Here is a 15755-nt window from a genome sequence, read left to right on the forward strand (position 1 = left end):
TTGATACATCTAATGAATAATTTACATCAACCAGTGGATTATGTAGTTCCGTTATACTGTGACAATCAGTCGGCAATTCGCTTGGCGGAAAATCCAGTCTTTCATGCAAGAACTAAACATGTGGAGGTACATTATCATTTCATTAGAGAGAAGGTCTTGCAAGAAGAGATTGAGATGAGACAAATCAATACAGATGAACAAGTTGCAGACTTGTTCACTAAAGGTTTGAGTACCGGCAAGTTTGAAAAGCTTCGTCGTCAACTCAGCATGGAGAAAAGAATGAGCTGGTGTTGAGGGGGAGTGTTAAATGTACAACACCAGCCCAAATAAAAAAAAAAAGATCGGCCCATGATGAAGAACCAAAGGAAAAAGTATGCATATGCTAGAAATATCTAGCATGAGTGTGTCGGTGGATTGCATGCATGTTAACAAGCTAGAATTGTCTAGCAGCTTGTACAATTATGTCGCTGCCATACAAAGCCCAATGGCGTTGGGCAATTATAGTCGGCAAAACCACACCTATAAATAGGTGTGTGATGTTGTGAAGCAAGCAATAAATAAAAACAAGCAACAATCAAGTAAGCTTATAAAGAAGTAGTAGGCAACCAAGTGAGAGTGAGAAGTAAGAGTAGTCTTGTGAGGAGTGTGAGTGATCTAGAGTTTGTCTCTAGAAAGTGAGTGAGTGTCATTGCTTCTAAAGTTGTGTCTTTGAGTGTTTTGAGTGTTGTAATATTTTGTGAGTGTAATACAAGTAATTTGTTTACTTGTTTTGTCTCTCCAACACTTGTGTTAGAGTTGTGTACTCTAAGTTTCCCAACATTCTTCGCTTCACGATTGCCATTTTCACAAGTGATGATGTTCCTTTCATGTCAAGCAATGAATCATTGCGCATGCTAGAAAAGAAAAAGGCAGCATTCTTCTCCCTTTTTTCTTATATCTTCAAGTTGAAGCTTGAATCTTTTTGGTTCATGATTTCCCCAACATCTTCGTAAAGCGAGTTGAAGCGCCTGAAATGTATGTTTAAAATTTTTGACCCCAAAACTACATTGAATATTTCTATCACTTAAAAATTAAAAGAATTTGAGGGGTCTGTTGTCCAGGTCGACCCTGCAATAACACTTTAAATTCATGCCGGTTTAAACCTTGGAAACAATCACACAAAAGATTCCTTTCCTTGTTTGTTGAAAAATATATCCATTTTGCGTGTCCTGGTTTTGCAATCCAACAAATTTTATGGACGCATTGCATCACAACAACTTGATAAGGCCAACATTTACAATCAAACTCATAGAATTTTCAGATGATGACGACACATTTGGTTTTCTTTTGAGGATGGTATAACAATTACCATAAAACGTTCAAGGACGGATATGGTTAAGATTCTAACTATCTTGGCCTTGGTTGATTTCTCATGCAACAATTTCAGTGGACCAATACCCAAGGAAATGGGAGAGTTTAAGTCACTCTATTTCCTTAACTTGTCTAGTATTTCTTTCACAGGCAAAATCCCATCGTCATTTGCCAACATGCATCAACTCAAGTCGTTAGACCTCTCACAGAACAAGCTGAGCAAGCAAATTTCACCGCAGTTGGCAAAGCTTACTTTCCTAGAATTATTGAATCTCTCAAACAATCAACTTGTCAGGTACTCAGATTTCAACATTTCTAAAAGCCTCGTTTACAGGTAACAAAGGAGTTGAATATCAGAGTGCGGAACGAACGGGAATACAAACTAATAGAAATATTATTAAACAAACGAGAATGCCAAAACGGTTACAAAATCCCAAGAGACTACATTGTGACTAACTTGATTACTCTGAATAACAAAGCTCTCTATTTATAATAAACTAACCCTAGTCCCTAATAAGCAAGGAAACGAAAACCTAATTCTAATGGGCAAGAAACTCTAATATCCTTGTCCCACAAGAAAACCACAAACAATAATAAATAATAACTAATTTTCCAACACCCCCCGTCAAACTCATGGCGGTACACGTCATGAGTTTGCCAACAAGCAGATGCGGACTGGCTCCGCAACGCGGACAGACAGAAAGGCAGGCTCCGCAACGCGGACAGACAGACAAGCAAACAGGCAATCAAGCGAGCACAGTGGCGAAGCTACAGAGGGACTGGGAGGGGCGTCCGCCCCTCCCCTCGCCGGAAATTAAGCCCAGGAGGGTGGTTCCGCCCCTCTGGTCTTGTCGGAATTAATGGCTACACCTACACTGCATATCGGTTCCTATCTGGGTTTCTGTTTGAGTTTCTGCTGCTATGCAGCAGCTTATGTTTTTGTTTTCAAATCCTTTAAATGAAACGACATCGTTTCATTTAAAAAAAACAAACTCATTACTAAAACGCACCTTTTCGTTTGATAGGTTAAAAAAATAAATGAATTTTTAAAGGGGACCACTGTCCCGTGCCTTCCATTTTCAAAGTAGACCTTCACTTTTTGAAAACCACCCCACTTTTTGAAATCCTCCAGCACAGCAGCCAACCTGATGGGTTGGTTTTCCACTTCTCTCTCAATTTTAGGCAAATTTTTTAACTTTCTAATTTATATTATCCCTAACCCTAATTGATTAATAAATACAAAATTTTAGTTAATTAATATAGAATCATAGAGTAATACACTAATATAGTTATTGATTATTGATTTTTGCATATAAATATTTATTGATGAATGAAATTATTGTCTAGAGTAAAAATTTAATTCTTGATTATTGATATTAATTTATTAATTGATTTTTTGTGTATTAAATAATTTATATGAATATTGGTATTGATTAATTGAATTGTTGGTTTAATTAGTTAGTACTCATATTGACTATAGTATAGCTTACTCTAGAATTAAGAGTCTAAGACTTTTTTTTCTTTTTCATATACAGTTAAACAATGGAACGATACTATAAGAAACAATGTTTAAATCCTCCTTCAAATATTCCGGCTAGTCCTTCTTCGAATATTCCGAGTATGCCTCCTTCGAATATTCTAAATATTTCTTCTTCGAGTATTCCGAGTAGTTCCCAACAAAGTGAGGTCACTGAGTTGGATGAAATACTGGCTAATCTTCATGTAGACCCTGGACATAGACGTCGAATGCTTGATTATCCACCTAATTATCGTGAAGCAATTCGCCGACATTATCCCTAAAACAATCCTTGTCAACCTAAAGATCACATCATGCCCAGAAAAGTTAGCAATAATCGATGTTTTGTCACCCGTTGGTTTGATAATTTTAAGTGGTTGGAGTATAGTATAGTAAAAGATACCGCATTTTGCCGTTATTGCTATCTATTCAAGTGTGATTTTGATAAAGAGGGAACTGACGGAAGTGATGTCTTCACTGAGATTGGGTTTACAAATTGCCGGAAGTTCGCCCCTCCCCCCGATAAATCCTGGCTTCGCCACTGAGCGAGCAAACGAACAATCCAAGCGAACAAGCAAGCTAGCGGATTCTGGCAAACGATCCAATTACTAACCAGGTGCACAACGTTACTCGAGTTGTCATCAATCCAATTACTCGAGCAATCGTCGTGGTGGTGGGCAACAACAAACTCCAAACACAGGCCCAATAACAAAATCACGTGGGCCCCAAAGACTTAAAAACAGCCAACCTTTTTTCCTATTTTTTTCTTTGTTCTCTTTACGAAGGTCTCCATCCTTATGTGGTCTTTTTCATACCTGCAAAACAAGCACAACAGACGGCGGGATGGTGCAGAAGATCGGTGAGGCGGAGAGAGTGCAGTGGGCAGCAGCTTAGTCGTGGTCGTCTGTACAGCAATGCAACAAGGATGTGATGAGCAGCGGGCATGCAATCTTGGGTCAGTCGGATCTGGGGCGGGTGGTTCCAGTGGTAGCGGGCCTGCAGGTCAGAAACAGCGGTTGTGCGATGGTCAGGCAAGGAAGGTGAGCGAAGAGAGGGCGAGGACAAACTCAATTCGAGTTTGTGGTTTTGGGGCGAGCAGCAGCGGTGGATCATGCAGGTGATGGTGGGTGCGGCATGGTACATACGGACGACGAGGGCAGACTTGGTACGAAAGCTGGTGGCTGGGTGACGATGCAGCGGAAGGTTATGGCAGCAACAAACAAATCGATATCAACCCCAAAACAGATTAATTCCCAAAGGATTTAACCTGCTCTGATACCAAGTTGAATATCAGAGTGCGGAACGAACGGGAATACAAACTAATAGAAATATTATTAAACAAACGAGAATGCCAAAACGGTTACAAAATCCCAAGAGACTACATTGTGACTAACTTGATTACTCTGAATAACAAAGCTCTCTATTTATAATAAACTAACCCAGTCCCTAATAAGCAAGGAAACGAAAACCTAATTCTAATGGGCAAGAAACTCTAATATCCTTGTCCCACAAGAAAACCACAAACAATAATAAATAATAACTAATTTTCCAACAAAAGGACTATGAGGGCCCCTTTGTTTGCCGATAAGAAAGCAGGATTGTCACCACTCACCACCACCACAATCAAATGGAAGCCACTCGAATTCCGGACGTGAGATTGTTAGGGATCTTATCGGTGTTGAAATTGGATTTATGTTTGGCTTAGGAGTTGTGATTATTTATCTTTCCGGCAACAAGTGAGTTGAAGTTACGTGCAAAACTAATCTAAATTCTAGCTTAGTTTGGCTTAAAGTTGTGTTCTGCTTTAAAATTCTTTTTGTTGGGACTAAGCAAGTGCATGATGCAATGCAAATATCAATAAAATGAAAATCTATCAATTTCAACAGCAGCTTCATAGCAATATGATCCGAAACTACATGGAAAGCTTTAGATTATGTACTTGCCGCATGCATGTAGTTTTTTCTTCAAATATGAAAAAACTAATGCCATGCATGTTATGTCTGCTATACAATTACCTCTTCCAGCCTTGGAAAATCAACATGCACAAACATTTATTGGGAACCCGAAGAGCACGGGGGTAGTGTGAATGTGACTGTCATCTACGTACATCTTCCACTTGGCTGTGCTGATGTTTGTAGGGGCGAAATTTCTCGCTCTCTTCCCCACTTCCTTTTTTTTTTCTTTGAGCACCTTAGTTAGTCCGGCAGATGTAGAAAGACTTCAAAGTCAAGTAACGCCCAAGTCTTCTGGAGCTGTACGTAGCTGTCTGCAATTTTCAGTCTCAATCAAAATTAGAGATAGATTAATGAAGAAACTAGAGAAATAGAGACAATAAAGATTGTAATCAACAGCTGTGGGGCACAATCGTGCCTTATACTTGCAAGGATGTGGAGGTAAAAGAGTCTCACAACGGTGAAATGAGAAACCTCGCACAATCGTACCTTATGTCTGCAATTTTCAGTCTCAATCAAAATTAGTAAGGTCTCTAAATAACATATAATAAGTTGACATGCATAAAATAAATTAATTAATAATTAAAAGATACACGGTCAGTTTGGTTTAGTTCTTTCAGTTTTAAAAGTATCAAAACCGAACCAAATTAAAAGTAAATCAGTTTGGTTCCCATTTTAAATTGTTTGACCTTTTTCTTGGTCAAAACCAAACCAAATCGACCAATATGGTCTATATCGGTCAGTTGGATGTCCACTCCTATCCAAAATAAATAGAAAAAGAAGAAAATAATTTAGGCTTACTTTTAGCTACGCCCCCTAACTCAAAAGCCCCTACTTTACTCCCTGAAACTCAAATTCGTTTCACTTTGATGTGTGGACTCTCTCTTCTCCATAAAACTTATATAAGTCACCTCTGCAAACATATGTGAGACCCAACACCTAATAAAACTATGCCACATGGTGCAATAAATTTGATTATCAATCTCCATTATGCATTAACATTCAATAATTAGCTAATATTAAGTTTAAAAGAAATCGAAGAAATGAAAAAAAGAAAAAAGTAAATTGATTAGCTTGACTTAAACCCACATAAGAAATTAACAGATCTAAGGTAATGAGAGCGAATTTTGAATTTTATAGGTACGACTTTCAAGTTTCAGAGGGGCAAAATATGATCAAAATCGAGTTCCAAGAGGCACAGTGGAGCGAAGTTTGAGTTCCAATGAGTAAATTGACAACTTTTGAGTTACAAGTGGTAAAATCAAATTCGAGTTTCAAGGAGCGTAGGTAAAAATGAGCCAATAATTTATATGAGAATATTTGGAGTACGAACACGTATTAAATGCAAATAATCTAGAAGGCCATATTAGATGCTGTATTAGAAAAATCAGATAATGTAGTAGAGTTTTTATAAGAGAAAATTATAAAGACATTACAAAGTTAAAAAGAAAAATCTTAAGACTAAGATGTTGTAAATAATGGGTATGTTTGCCCACATGTGTGTACTATATACTTATAAGCTAAATAGTAATGTTTTGTAATTTTCCATTGAAGTAGCTCTATAAATAGAGCACTTCAATTGTGCAAAGAGAAGTGAATGAGAAGAAGAAAGAAAAGAGAAATATATCTAATAGCAATAATATACATTACTTCCTCTGCAACAGCTTGTGTCGGTATATTACTCTGCAACTGCTTCGTTCCTTCACCGAGTAAAGGTTATCTCTCTATAAATTTTGCCTATTTATAACACGTTATCAGCATGACTCTCTAATCATTTTCTCATTTCCCTTCACCGAAAGAAAAAAGAATGTTTCCTCTAAGGTTTTTACTGTTCTTCTTCTTCCTCTCCCTCAATTGCTGGGTATACCCTCGCGAAGAACTGTTTGCACCATGTTTACTTCTAGTTCTCCAACTAACAGTCACTTATATATTTGATTTCTTGTTTGGTGTAGATATTGACTACTAACCCACTGATTATTTATGCAATCCAAGATTGTGCGGTTCTATCGCCTATCTTGGACTGCAGATCTAATTTTACTGCAAATTTTAAGTGGAGCGGTATAATCGCCCGCTCTATCCTACATATTTAATTTTATCGCAATTTTAGGTGGTGTGAAATAATCACCCACCCTGCTTTACATATTTAATTTTATCGCAATTTTAGCAATTTTAGGTGGTGTGAAATAATCACCCACCCTGCAATAATCACCCACCCTGCTTTACATATTTAATTTTATCGCAATTTTAGGTGGTGTGAAATAATCACCCACCCTGCTTTACATATTTAAATTTTATCGCAATTTAAATTTTATTGCAATTTTAGGTGGTGCGGTATAATCGTCCACCTTGCTCTACATATTTAAATTTTCCTGCTGTTTAAAGTAGTGCGGAATAATCGTTCATCCTATACTTATTTCGATGAGAATGGTGCGGTACAATTGCCCTTCTCATTAATTGTGTAAATCTCGAGCCTGAAGTTTCGAGTACTTATCATTTTGGCCTGAAGATCAAAAATTTGTAAGAACCAGAAGTTCTAACAATATATTTCTCCAGTACACATATTACTGCAAGTTCTTACACACCTCATTTTTCTTTCAGAAAAGAAAATGGCAAACTTGGCAAAACTTGATTTTGCTGCCCTGGACATTACTGGAAAGAATTACCTTACATGGGTACTGGATACCAAGATCCATCTAGAAGCAGCAAATCTTGGAGATACCATCAAGGAAGAAAGCAGCTCATCCTCTCAAGATCGGGCAAAGGCCATGATTTTTATTCGTCGCCATCTTGATGAGGCACTAAAGAGCGAGTACTTAATGGTTGAAGATCCGTTAGCCCTTTGGAATGCCTTGAAAAGCAGATACAATCACCAGACAACGGTGATTCTTCCAAAAGCTCGCTATGACTGGACTCACCTAAGGATCCAGGATTTCAAATCAGTGGCTGAGTACAATTCGGCGTTGTTCAGAATTACCTCTCAGATGAAACTCTGTGGGGGATACTATCACTGAAGAGATGTTATTGGAAAAGACTTTCAGCACATTCCACGCCTCTAACATGGTACTGCAACAACAGTATAGAGCACGAGGCTTCACTGAATACAACCAGCTGATATCTGTGCTCCTGGTAGCTGAACAGAACAATGAGCTTCTCATGAAAAACCATAATTCCTGACCTACTGGATCAGCACCGTTCCCAGAAGTGAATGTTGCTTCCCTTGAAAGGAATACCATATCCTCCCGTGGCAATAATTACAAACGAGGACGTGGCCACAAGTAAGGTCGGTGGAAAGGGAAAAGCAAGAACCATGGTGTCCAGTTTCACAACCAAGTTCCAAGGTATAATCCAGGCCCGAGCTTTAAAAATACCAATCGCCAGAAAGGAAAAGCTCATGTGAACACTCCTAGAAATCATGAAGGAGGTTGCCATAGGTGTGGTGGCAACGGACATTGGGCGCGTACTTGTCGCACCCCAAAGCATCTGGTGGAACTATATCAAGCCTTCTTCAAGGAGAAGGGTGTCGAGATCAATTTCCTTGACCAGGCTAAACCAATGGAAACCCCTGATCCAGTGACCAATTTATCAGGACAGTTAAACACAACCCACCTAGATGCTACAGACTTTATTAATGAAAGAGGGAATGAAGTTTATGGGTCCGATTGAATTATTTATGTTTAATGTACTCATGTTATTTGTACCTGTGGTTTAATGCTAGCATTTTCAATTCAATAAAAGTAGTATTCCAGTATGAATAAACTGCTTTTTCTTTGCTCAGAGATCATGGATAAAAATTATGGTTATTCTCAAAACAAGATCAATGGCGGAGACTTTTGTCTTGCAGATAGCGCAACCACGCATTCAATACTTCGAGATCGAAAGTATTTCTCGAATTTGGTACTTGCAAAAGTAAAGGTAACAACAATATCAGGACCATCAGATGTAATTGAAGGCTCAGGAAAAGCCCAGATTATGTTACCAAATGGAACAATATTGTCTATAAAGAATGCATTATATGCTACTCGGTCCATTCGAAATTTGTTGAGTTTTAAAGACATACGTCTAAATGGATACCACCTTGAAACGAAAAGTGTAGAAAATGTGGAATATTTATGCATTACCTCCAATGATACCCAGAAGCGTATATTGGAGAAGTTGCATGGTTTATCGAGTGGATTGTATTGTACATACATAAAGACAGTTGAGGCATATACTGTCATGAACCAGAAGTTCATTGATTCAAAGGTTTACATGCTTTGGCATGACCGTCTAGGTCATCTAGGATCTACCATGATGCGTAGAATCATTACCAACTCTAATGGACATCCATTACTGAGCAGACACATTAATGTCTCGAATGATAAACCTTGCAAGGCTTGTTCCCAAGGGAAGTTGGTAATTAGACCATCACAACTAAAGGTTGATGATGAATCCCCATCATTTTTGCAAAGAATTCAAGGGGATATTTGTGGACCTATTCAACCACCTTGTGGACCATTTCGATATTTTATGGTTTTGGTTGATGCATCTACCCGATGGTCACATGTTTGCCTATTGTCTACTCGAAATGTAGCTTTTGCAAGACTTCTTGCTCAGATAATTAAGTTGCGAGCACAGTTCCCAGATCATCCCATTAAGTCCATTCGACTTGATAACGCTGGTGAATTTACGTCTCAAACCTTTGATGATTACTGTATGGCACTGGGCATTAATGTTGAACACCCTGTTCCTCATGTCCATACTCAAAATGGTTTAGCAGAGGCATTTATCAAGCGGCTTCAATTAATAGCCCGCACTCTGCTCATGAAAACAAAATTGCCAGTTTCTACATGGGGACATGCCATATTACATGCTGCATCATTGGTTAGATTGAGACCCATAGCCAACCACCAATACTCATCAATACAACTCGTGTTTGGACATCAGCCAAATATTTCACATTTACGAGTTTTTGGTTGTGCTGTTTATGTGCCTATTGCACCACCACAACGAACTAAAATGGGACCTCAGCGCAGATTGGGAATTTATGTGGGTTTTGATTCACCATCTATCATTAGATATTTGGAACCTTTGACTGGTGATGTGTTTACAGCTCGTTTTGCTGATTGTCATTTTGATGAGACAGTTTTCCCGTCGTTAGGGGGAGAAAAGACCGTTCCAGAAGAACGACAAAAGCTAACATGGGTTGTTCCCACCTTATCTCATTTTGATCCAAGAAGCACTCAATGTGAAAACGAAGTGAAAAGAATCGTTCATCTTCAAGGTATTGCTAATCAAATACCAGATGCATTTAATGATGCTTCGAAAGTGACACAGTCATATATACCGGCTGCAAACGCACCTGCAATAATTGATGTCCCTGTTGGACAAAATAAAGTGGCAGCGAATGATTCATCCAGTGCACGCCTGAAGCGTGGTAGACCCCCAAGTTCAAAAGATTCAGCCCCTCGAAAGAGAAAGATGAGGGCCCAATTGAACCCAAATGATATCATTCAAGAAAAGGAATTGAATGATAAATCCACAATTCATGACTCTGTACTTCCAGAAAAAGAAAATGTCCTTGATGAGATACATGTCCCTGAAGAGACAGAAGTACATGAAAGCAAAGAAATATCCATAAATTATGCATGTACTAATGAATTGTGGGATCGAAATGAAATAATCATCGATGACATGTTTGCATTTGCAATAGCCACTGAAATTATATTAAGTGATGATATTGAGCCCCGCTCTGTTGATGAATGCAAACAGAGACAAGATTAGCCTAAGTGGAAAGATGCAATCCAGGCAGAATTAAAATCCTTGGAAAGACGAAGTGTTTTTGGACCAGTAGTCCAAACCCCGCCTGGTGTGAACCCCGTAGGTTATAAATGCGTATTCACAAGGAAATGCAACGAGAAAAACGAGATTGCAAGATATAAAGCATGACTCGTTGCACAAGGTTTTTCACAAAGACCTGGAGTTGATTATGAAGAGACATACTCTCCTGTAATGGACACAATTACGTTCCGTTACTTAATAAGTTTGGTGATTTCAGAAAAACTTGACATGCGACTTATGGATGTCATCATCGCGTATCTATATGGAGAATTAGATACTAACATATATATGAAAGTCCCAGAAGGACTTAAGTTGCCTGAAGCAACTAACAAACCACGGGGTATGTTCTCAATCAAATTAAGGCGATCACTATATGGGCTGAAACAATCTGGGCGAATGTGGTATAATCGTCTCAGTGAGTATTTGATTAAAGAAGGATATGCCAACAATGTCATCTGCCCTTGTGTGTTCATTAAGAAATCAAATACTGGATTTGCTATAGTGGCAGTATATGTCGATGATATGAACCTAGTTGGAACCCCTGAAGAGCTCAACAAAACTGCTGAATATCTGAAAAGCGAATTTGAAATGAAAGACCTTGGGAAAACCAAATATTGTCTAGGCCTGCAGATCGAGCATTGTGTTAGTGGAATTTTGGTCCATCAATCAACTTACATTGAAAAAATACTGAAGCGATTTGGCATGGACAAGGCTTATCCACTTAGCACCCCAATGGTCGTTCGTTATTTGGACATTAAGAAAGATCCATTTCGTCTAAAAGAAGATGGTGAACTGGTCCTTGGTCCAGAAGTACCATATTTGAGCGCAATAGGTGCTTTATTGTATTTAGTACAATGTACTAGACCAGATATAGCTTTTTCAGTTAACTTGTTAGCCAGGTACAGCTCTGCTCCAACAATTCGTCATTGGAAGGGAGTCAAAGATGTTCTACGATACCTTCGTGGGACAACAGATATGGGTCTCTTCTACTCAAACAAGCCCACAAATGAACAAATCCTTGTTGGATACGCAGATGCTGGTTTTCTCTCCAATCCGCATAAAGCCCGCTCACAAAATGGATATGTGTTCACTAATGGAGATACTGCAATTTCATGGCGATCAACAAAGCAAACGCTAGTTGCAACATCTTCCAATCATTCGGAAATAATTGCTTTACATGAAGCAAGTCGTGAATGTTCTTGGTTAAGATCAATGATCCATCACATCCGGAATTCATGTGGTCTACCTTCAAAGACAGATACTCCAACTGTCATCCATGAAGATAATGCAGCCTGTGTCGCCCAGATGAAGGAAGGATTTATCAAAGGTGATAAGACTAAACACATATCTCCAAGATTTTTCAGCGCACATGAGCTTCAGAAGGCTAAAGTTATTGAAGTCAGAAAAATCCGTTCCAATGAAAATTTAGCAGACTTGTTCACCAAATCTCTACCAAAGTGCACATTTCAGAAGTTGGTACAGGGAATCGGATTACGTCGGCTTACATATTTGAAGAATGCGGAATCAGGGGGAGATACAATTCAGGGGGAGCATCCATGATACATGCATGTTGTACTCTTTTCCCTTCGCTTAGGATTTTTCCCACTGGGTTTTTCCTATCAAAATTTTAACGAGGCAACCTAAGCATGCTCAACACTATCCGGGTAAAGTTGTACTCTTTTTCCTTCGCTATGGGTTTTTTCCCACAGGGTTTTTCCAAGCAAGGTTTTAATGAGGCAACTGATGTTGATATGTGGGCATCCAAGGGGGAGTGTTGTAAATAATGGGTATGTTTGCTCACATGTGTATAGTAATGTGTATAGTAAAGTATCACATGTGTGTACTATATACTCATAAGCTAAATAGTAATGTTTTGTAATTTTCCATTGAAGTAGCTCTATAAATAGAGCACTTCAATTGTGCAAAGAGAAGTGAATGAGAAGAAGAAAGAAAAGAGAAATATATCTAATAGCAATAATATACATTACTTCCTCTGCAACAGCTTGTGTCGGTATATTACTCTGCAACTGCTTCGTTCCTTCACCGAGTAAAGATTATCTCTCTATAAATTTTGCCTATTTATAACATAAGAAAGATTTTTGCAACGTTTTGTGGTATGCTGGTTTTTCTTGTTCTCGTGGGGGAAGGCAGAATTGGCGCATCTAACTAGTCCTATCAAAGAGCGGTAATGCCCCATCTATTCTAGCACACCAAGGGAGACCCAAGCATCAAGAACCAAAGGGGATCTTGCCGATTCCGATTAACTTGTGAAAAATGGGAAAACCATACTTGAAACATTTACTACATTGTGACCATAATTAAAGTGAAATACAAGTAATTTTTTTTTAATTAAAAACATAATTATAAAGAATTTTTCTTACTATATGAAATCTACATTTTGGCTAAATCCGTTAGGATCATCAGAACGCATCGAGACATTTATCTCCATTTTTCACAAAGACACATTGGTAATTTAAGGGTAGCCTACCTGGTTTCCTAACAAGCTTAGTAACATGTATAGATATTTTAAATGAATTTGCTCAAAATCGCAAGGAGAGAGGGGAGATTTTTTATGCTTAAATATACTATGATTATGTTCAATTCCCTCGAATTGAAGAAATTTCATAGTGTATTTTAAACATTTACAAATCTCACATTTCCCCCGAAATTTTGAAGAATTTCACTCACCAAAATCCCTAACTTTAGACAAACCAATCAAGACTTCAAAAATCAAAGTCAATCCATAAAAGCAATCTCATAATTCCACAATGTTATGAATAAATCCAATCATATCAATTAGTATCTCTCATGTTACGAATTTCCACTTGCTTTGTGTTAACTTGGAGGCTATTTGTAAACTTGTGACTAGGATTTGGTCAAAGGACTTGCCTACACTCAAGATGCAATAATATATAGCTATTGATCGATTGATAATTACAGATATAGCTGGAGTTCTATTGTCTCGTGATATTCTTATGTATCTTTCTTTTCTTTTCTTTTGGGCTTATGCTCCGTTGTCAACCAAAAAAAAAAAAATGTGTGAGATTTTCATATTCACATACGATAATCAATGCAAAAAGACAAAAAAAAAAAAAACTAAGACTTCAAAGTTTATAAGTCAACAAATCAACTCAATATTATCACAATTCCACAAGTTGACATATCATCTACGTTCATCTTCCACTTAGCTAGCTGGTGTTTGTGTGCTGGGCTTTCGCCCTCTTCCCCACTTTCTTTGAGCACCTTTATTAGAGCATTCCCAATGTTAGCTTTATCCTCCATGAGGCTACCACATTTCTAGCCTTAGCGAGAAATTTCATCCCCAATAAACAAGAAAATGGGGTTAGATCCACCACCGGGACTAACAACTTCCTTTCTTGGGTAGCATAAAATCGGGCTACATCTAGCCCCAAAAAACTGTGGGCCCCACACAAAAAGTAGCAATGCATGTGAACAAAATTCTATCACTCTCCCTCTACTTGCAAATACACTTATACTCTCCTTTTATTATTTTTTAATTCTTTTTTCTTACTTATTTTTCTTGCAATTTGGCTAATTAATGATTGTTTTAAATTCCATAAGAATTAAAATTTCAAATTGATTTAACGTTCATGGGCATTGATGGGTGAAATTTTCATATATTTTTTTTTCAAAATTGTATGATACTAATTTACCAATTGGTGCTAGGTGAATTGTTGTGTTATACGTGAAAATCAAAAATTATTTTAGAGGGCGAAGTGGAAGTTTGTTTCTTTCAACGGATGAGATTGAGATAAGGAAATATAATCGAACGAACAATTCATAATTGATGAAATCTAACTTTACCACAATTTGAAGGATAGAGTCCAAAAGATATAGTCCCTCATTGGGAGAGATTCTTTTATAAAGCCCCAAAGATTCCTCAGAGTTGGGCTATATCCAGCACTTTTTCAACCCCATATAGAACCCCTCGTTGGGGATGCTCTTAGTCAGTCAATTGCCCTAGCCCCACTGGGCAAAAAGAAAAAAGGAAAAAAAGAAAATGACTAAGACTTTAAAGTCTTTTAAGTCAACAAGTCAATCAAACAATATTTCAATTTCACAGTGTGATTTATCTCATCCACCTCCTGCGTGACGCTACATTTATAATGGCCCGACGAACTTAATGGCAACCCCAGAGAGCACGTCCTGACGCCTTTTTTTCCAATTCTCTATCCAATGGCTCTACTAGACAGATGTGGAAAGACTTCAAAGTCAACAACGCATAAGTCTTTTGGAACGGTAGCTATCTGCAGTTTTCAGCCTCAGTCAAAATTAGAGACAGATAAATGAAGAAACTGAAGAGAAATAGAGACAATGAAGATTGTAATCAACAGCTGCTGGGCACAATCGTGCCTCATACCTTGAAAAGAGAAAAAAAAAAACAAACAAACAAACAGAACTGGAAGTGTTTGGATAAAGAGATAATTATGAAGTCAGAGAGACATTAACGTAATGATAATAACTAGTTTAAAGAAATCATAACAACTAAACTCGTCTAAACAGCAATAGATTTTGTGTGACCATAGGCTCAAACTAATTTTCGTCAGTAACACAAGTTTTTCTTCTAAGTGAGATATGCTATATTAACTGTCAATCTTTCAAAATTTTGGATTGGCTTTAATTGGTACTTAGGCACTGATGATGTCTGGTTTAAAATCTTGGGCTTCCAACCCTAAAGTTCAATAACAACTGTAGTCAGAAGCCATGAATACGGAGCTGTGAGGGTGAATTATCACAGCTTTCTTCGTGATGCAGCACGAAATGATCAAAGGGTTACCAACGTAATTCCTTGGAATCCATCAGAAAATTTAGAGAAATCCCAAAAGTTGGTAATTGATTAATTCTTGAATGATCAAATGATTACATCCAGATAACTTAAACAAAGTTTACAAAGGTTTGGAACAACTCAAAAAGACTTCCAAAAATTAAAACAACTTTAACTAAACATTGATCAGATGGAAAACCAAAAGTCCGATTTTAATACAAAACATAAAATGTTGATTTGGAGGCTGAAACGACCCCGGATTCCATCGGAGCTCAAGTTTGACTCGTGGCTTCGTTTCCTTTCCGAAAAGGTATCACTGGTCCAATTCATAGCT

General features: G+C 37.8%; 2 protein-coding genes and 1 long non-coding RNA gene across 4 annotated transcripts in view; all 3 read left to right on the forward strand.

Moving 5' to 3' along the window:
• LOC126618618 (uncharacterized) overlaps positions 1 to 934 on the forward strand; it is a 5472-nt gene extending 4538 nt beyond the window's left edge. The window contains exon 2 of the long non-coding RNA XR_007621774.1: positions 701 to 934. This is a non-coding gene — a long non-coding RNA (uncharacterized LOC126618618). The remainder of the gene's footprint in view (positions 1 to 700) is intronic.
• The window catches only part of LOC126618596 (receptor-like protein 7), a 76329-nt gene that overhangs the window by 29991 nt on the left and 30583 nt on the right, over positions 1 to 15755 (forward strand). The window lies entirely within an intron of this gene.
• Positions 6343 to 8592, forward strand: LOC126618607 (uncharacterized). The gene is made up of 2 exons (XM_050286721.1): positions 6343 to 6533; positions 7417 to 8592. Exons 1-2 carry the CDS (start codon positions 6416 to 6418, stop codon positions 7827 to 7829), a joined length of 531 nt encoding a protein of 176 aa, XP_050142678.1. The 5' UTR covers positions 6343 to 6415; the 3' UTR covers positions 7830 to 8592.

Source organism: Malus sylvestris, chromosome 4, assembly GCF_916048215.2.
Source record: "Malus sylvestris chromosome 4, drMalSylv7.2, whole genome shotgun sequence".
NCBI classification, from domain to species: domain Eukaryota; kingdom Viridiplantae; phylum Streptophyta; class Magnoliopsida; order Rosales; family Rosaceae; genus Malus; species Malus sylvestris.

What these genes read in the sequence shown, in the direction of transcription:
- LOC126618607 (XM_050286721.1), top strand. Translation starts at nt 6,416, where the DNA reads ATGAGAAGAAGAAAGAAAAGAGAAATATATCTAATAGCAATAATATAC. An exon ending in CGTTCCTTCACCGAGTAAAG is followed by an intron (nt 6,534 to 7,416) that starts GTTATCTCTCTA and finishes TTTTTCTTTCAG; the next exon opens with AAAAGAAAATGGCAAACTTG.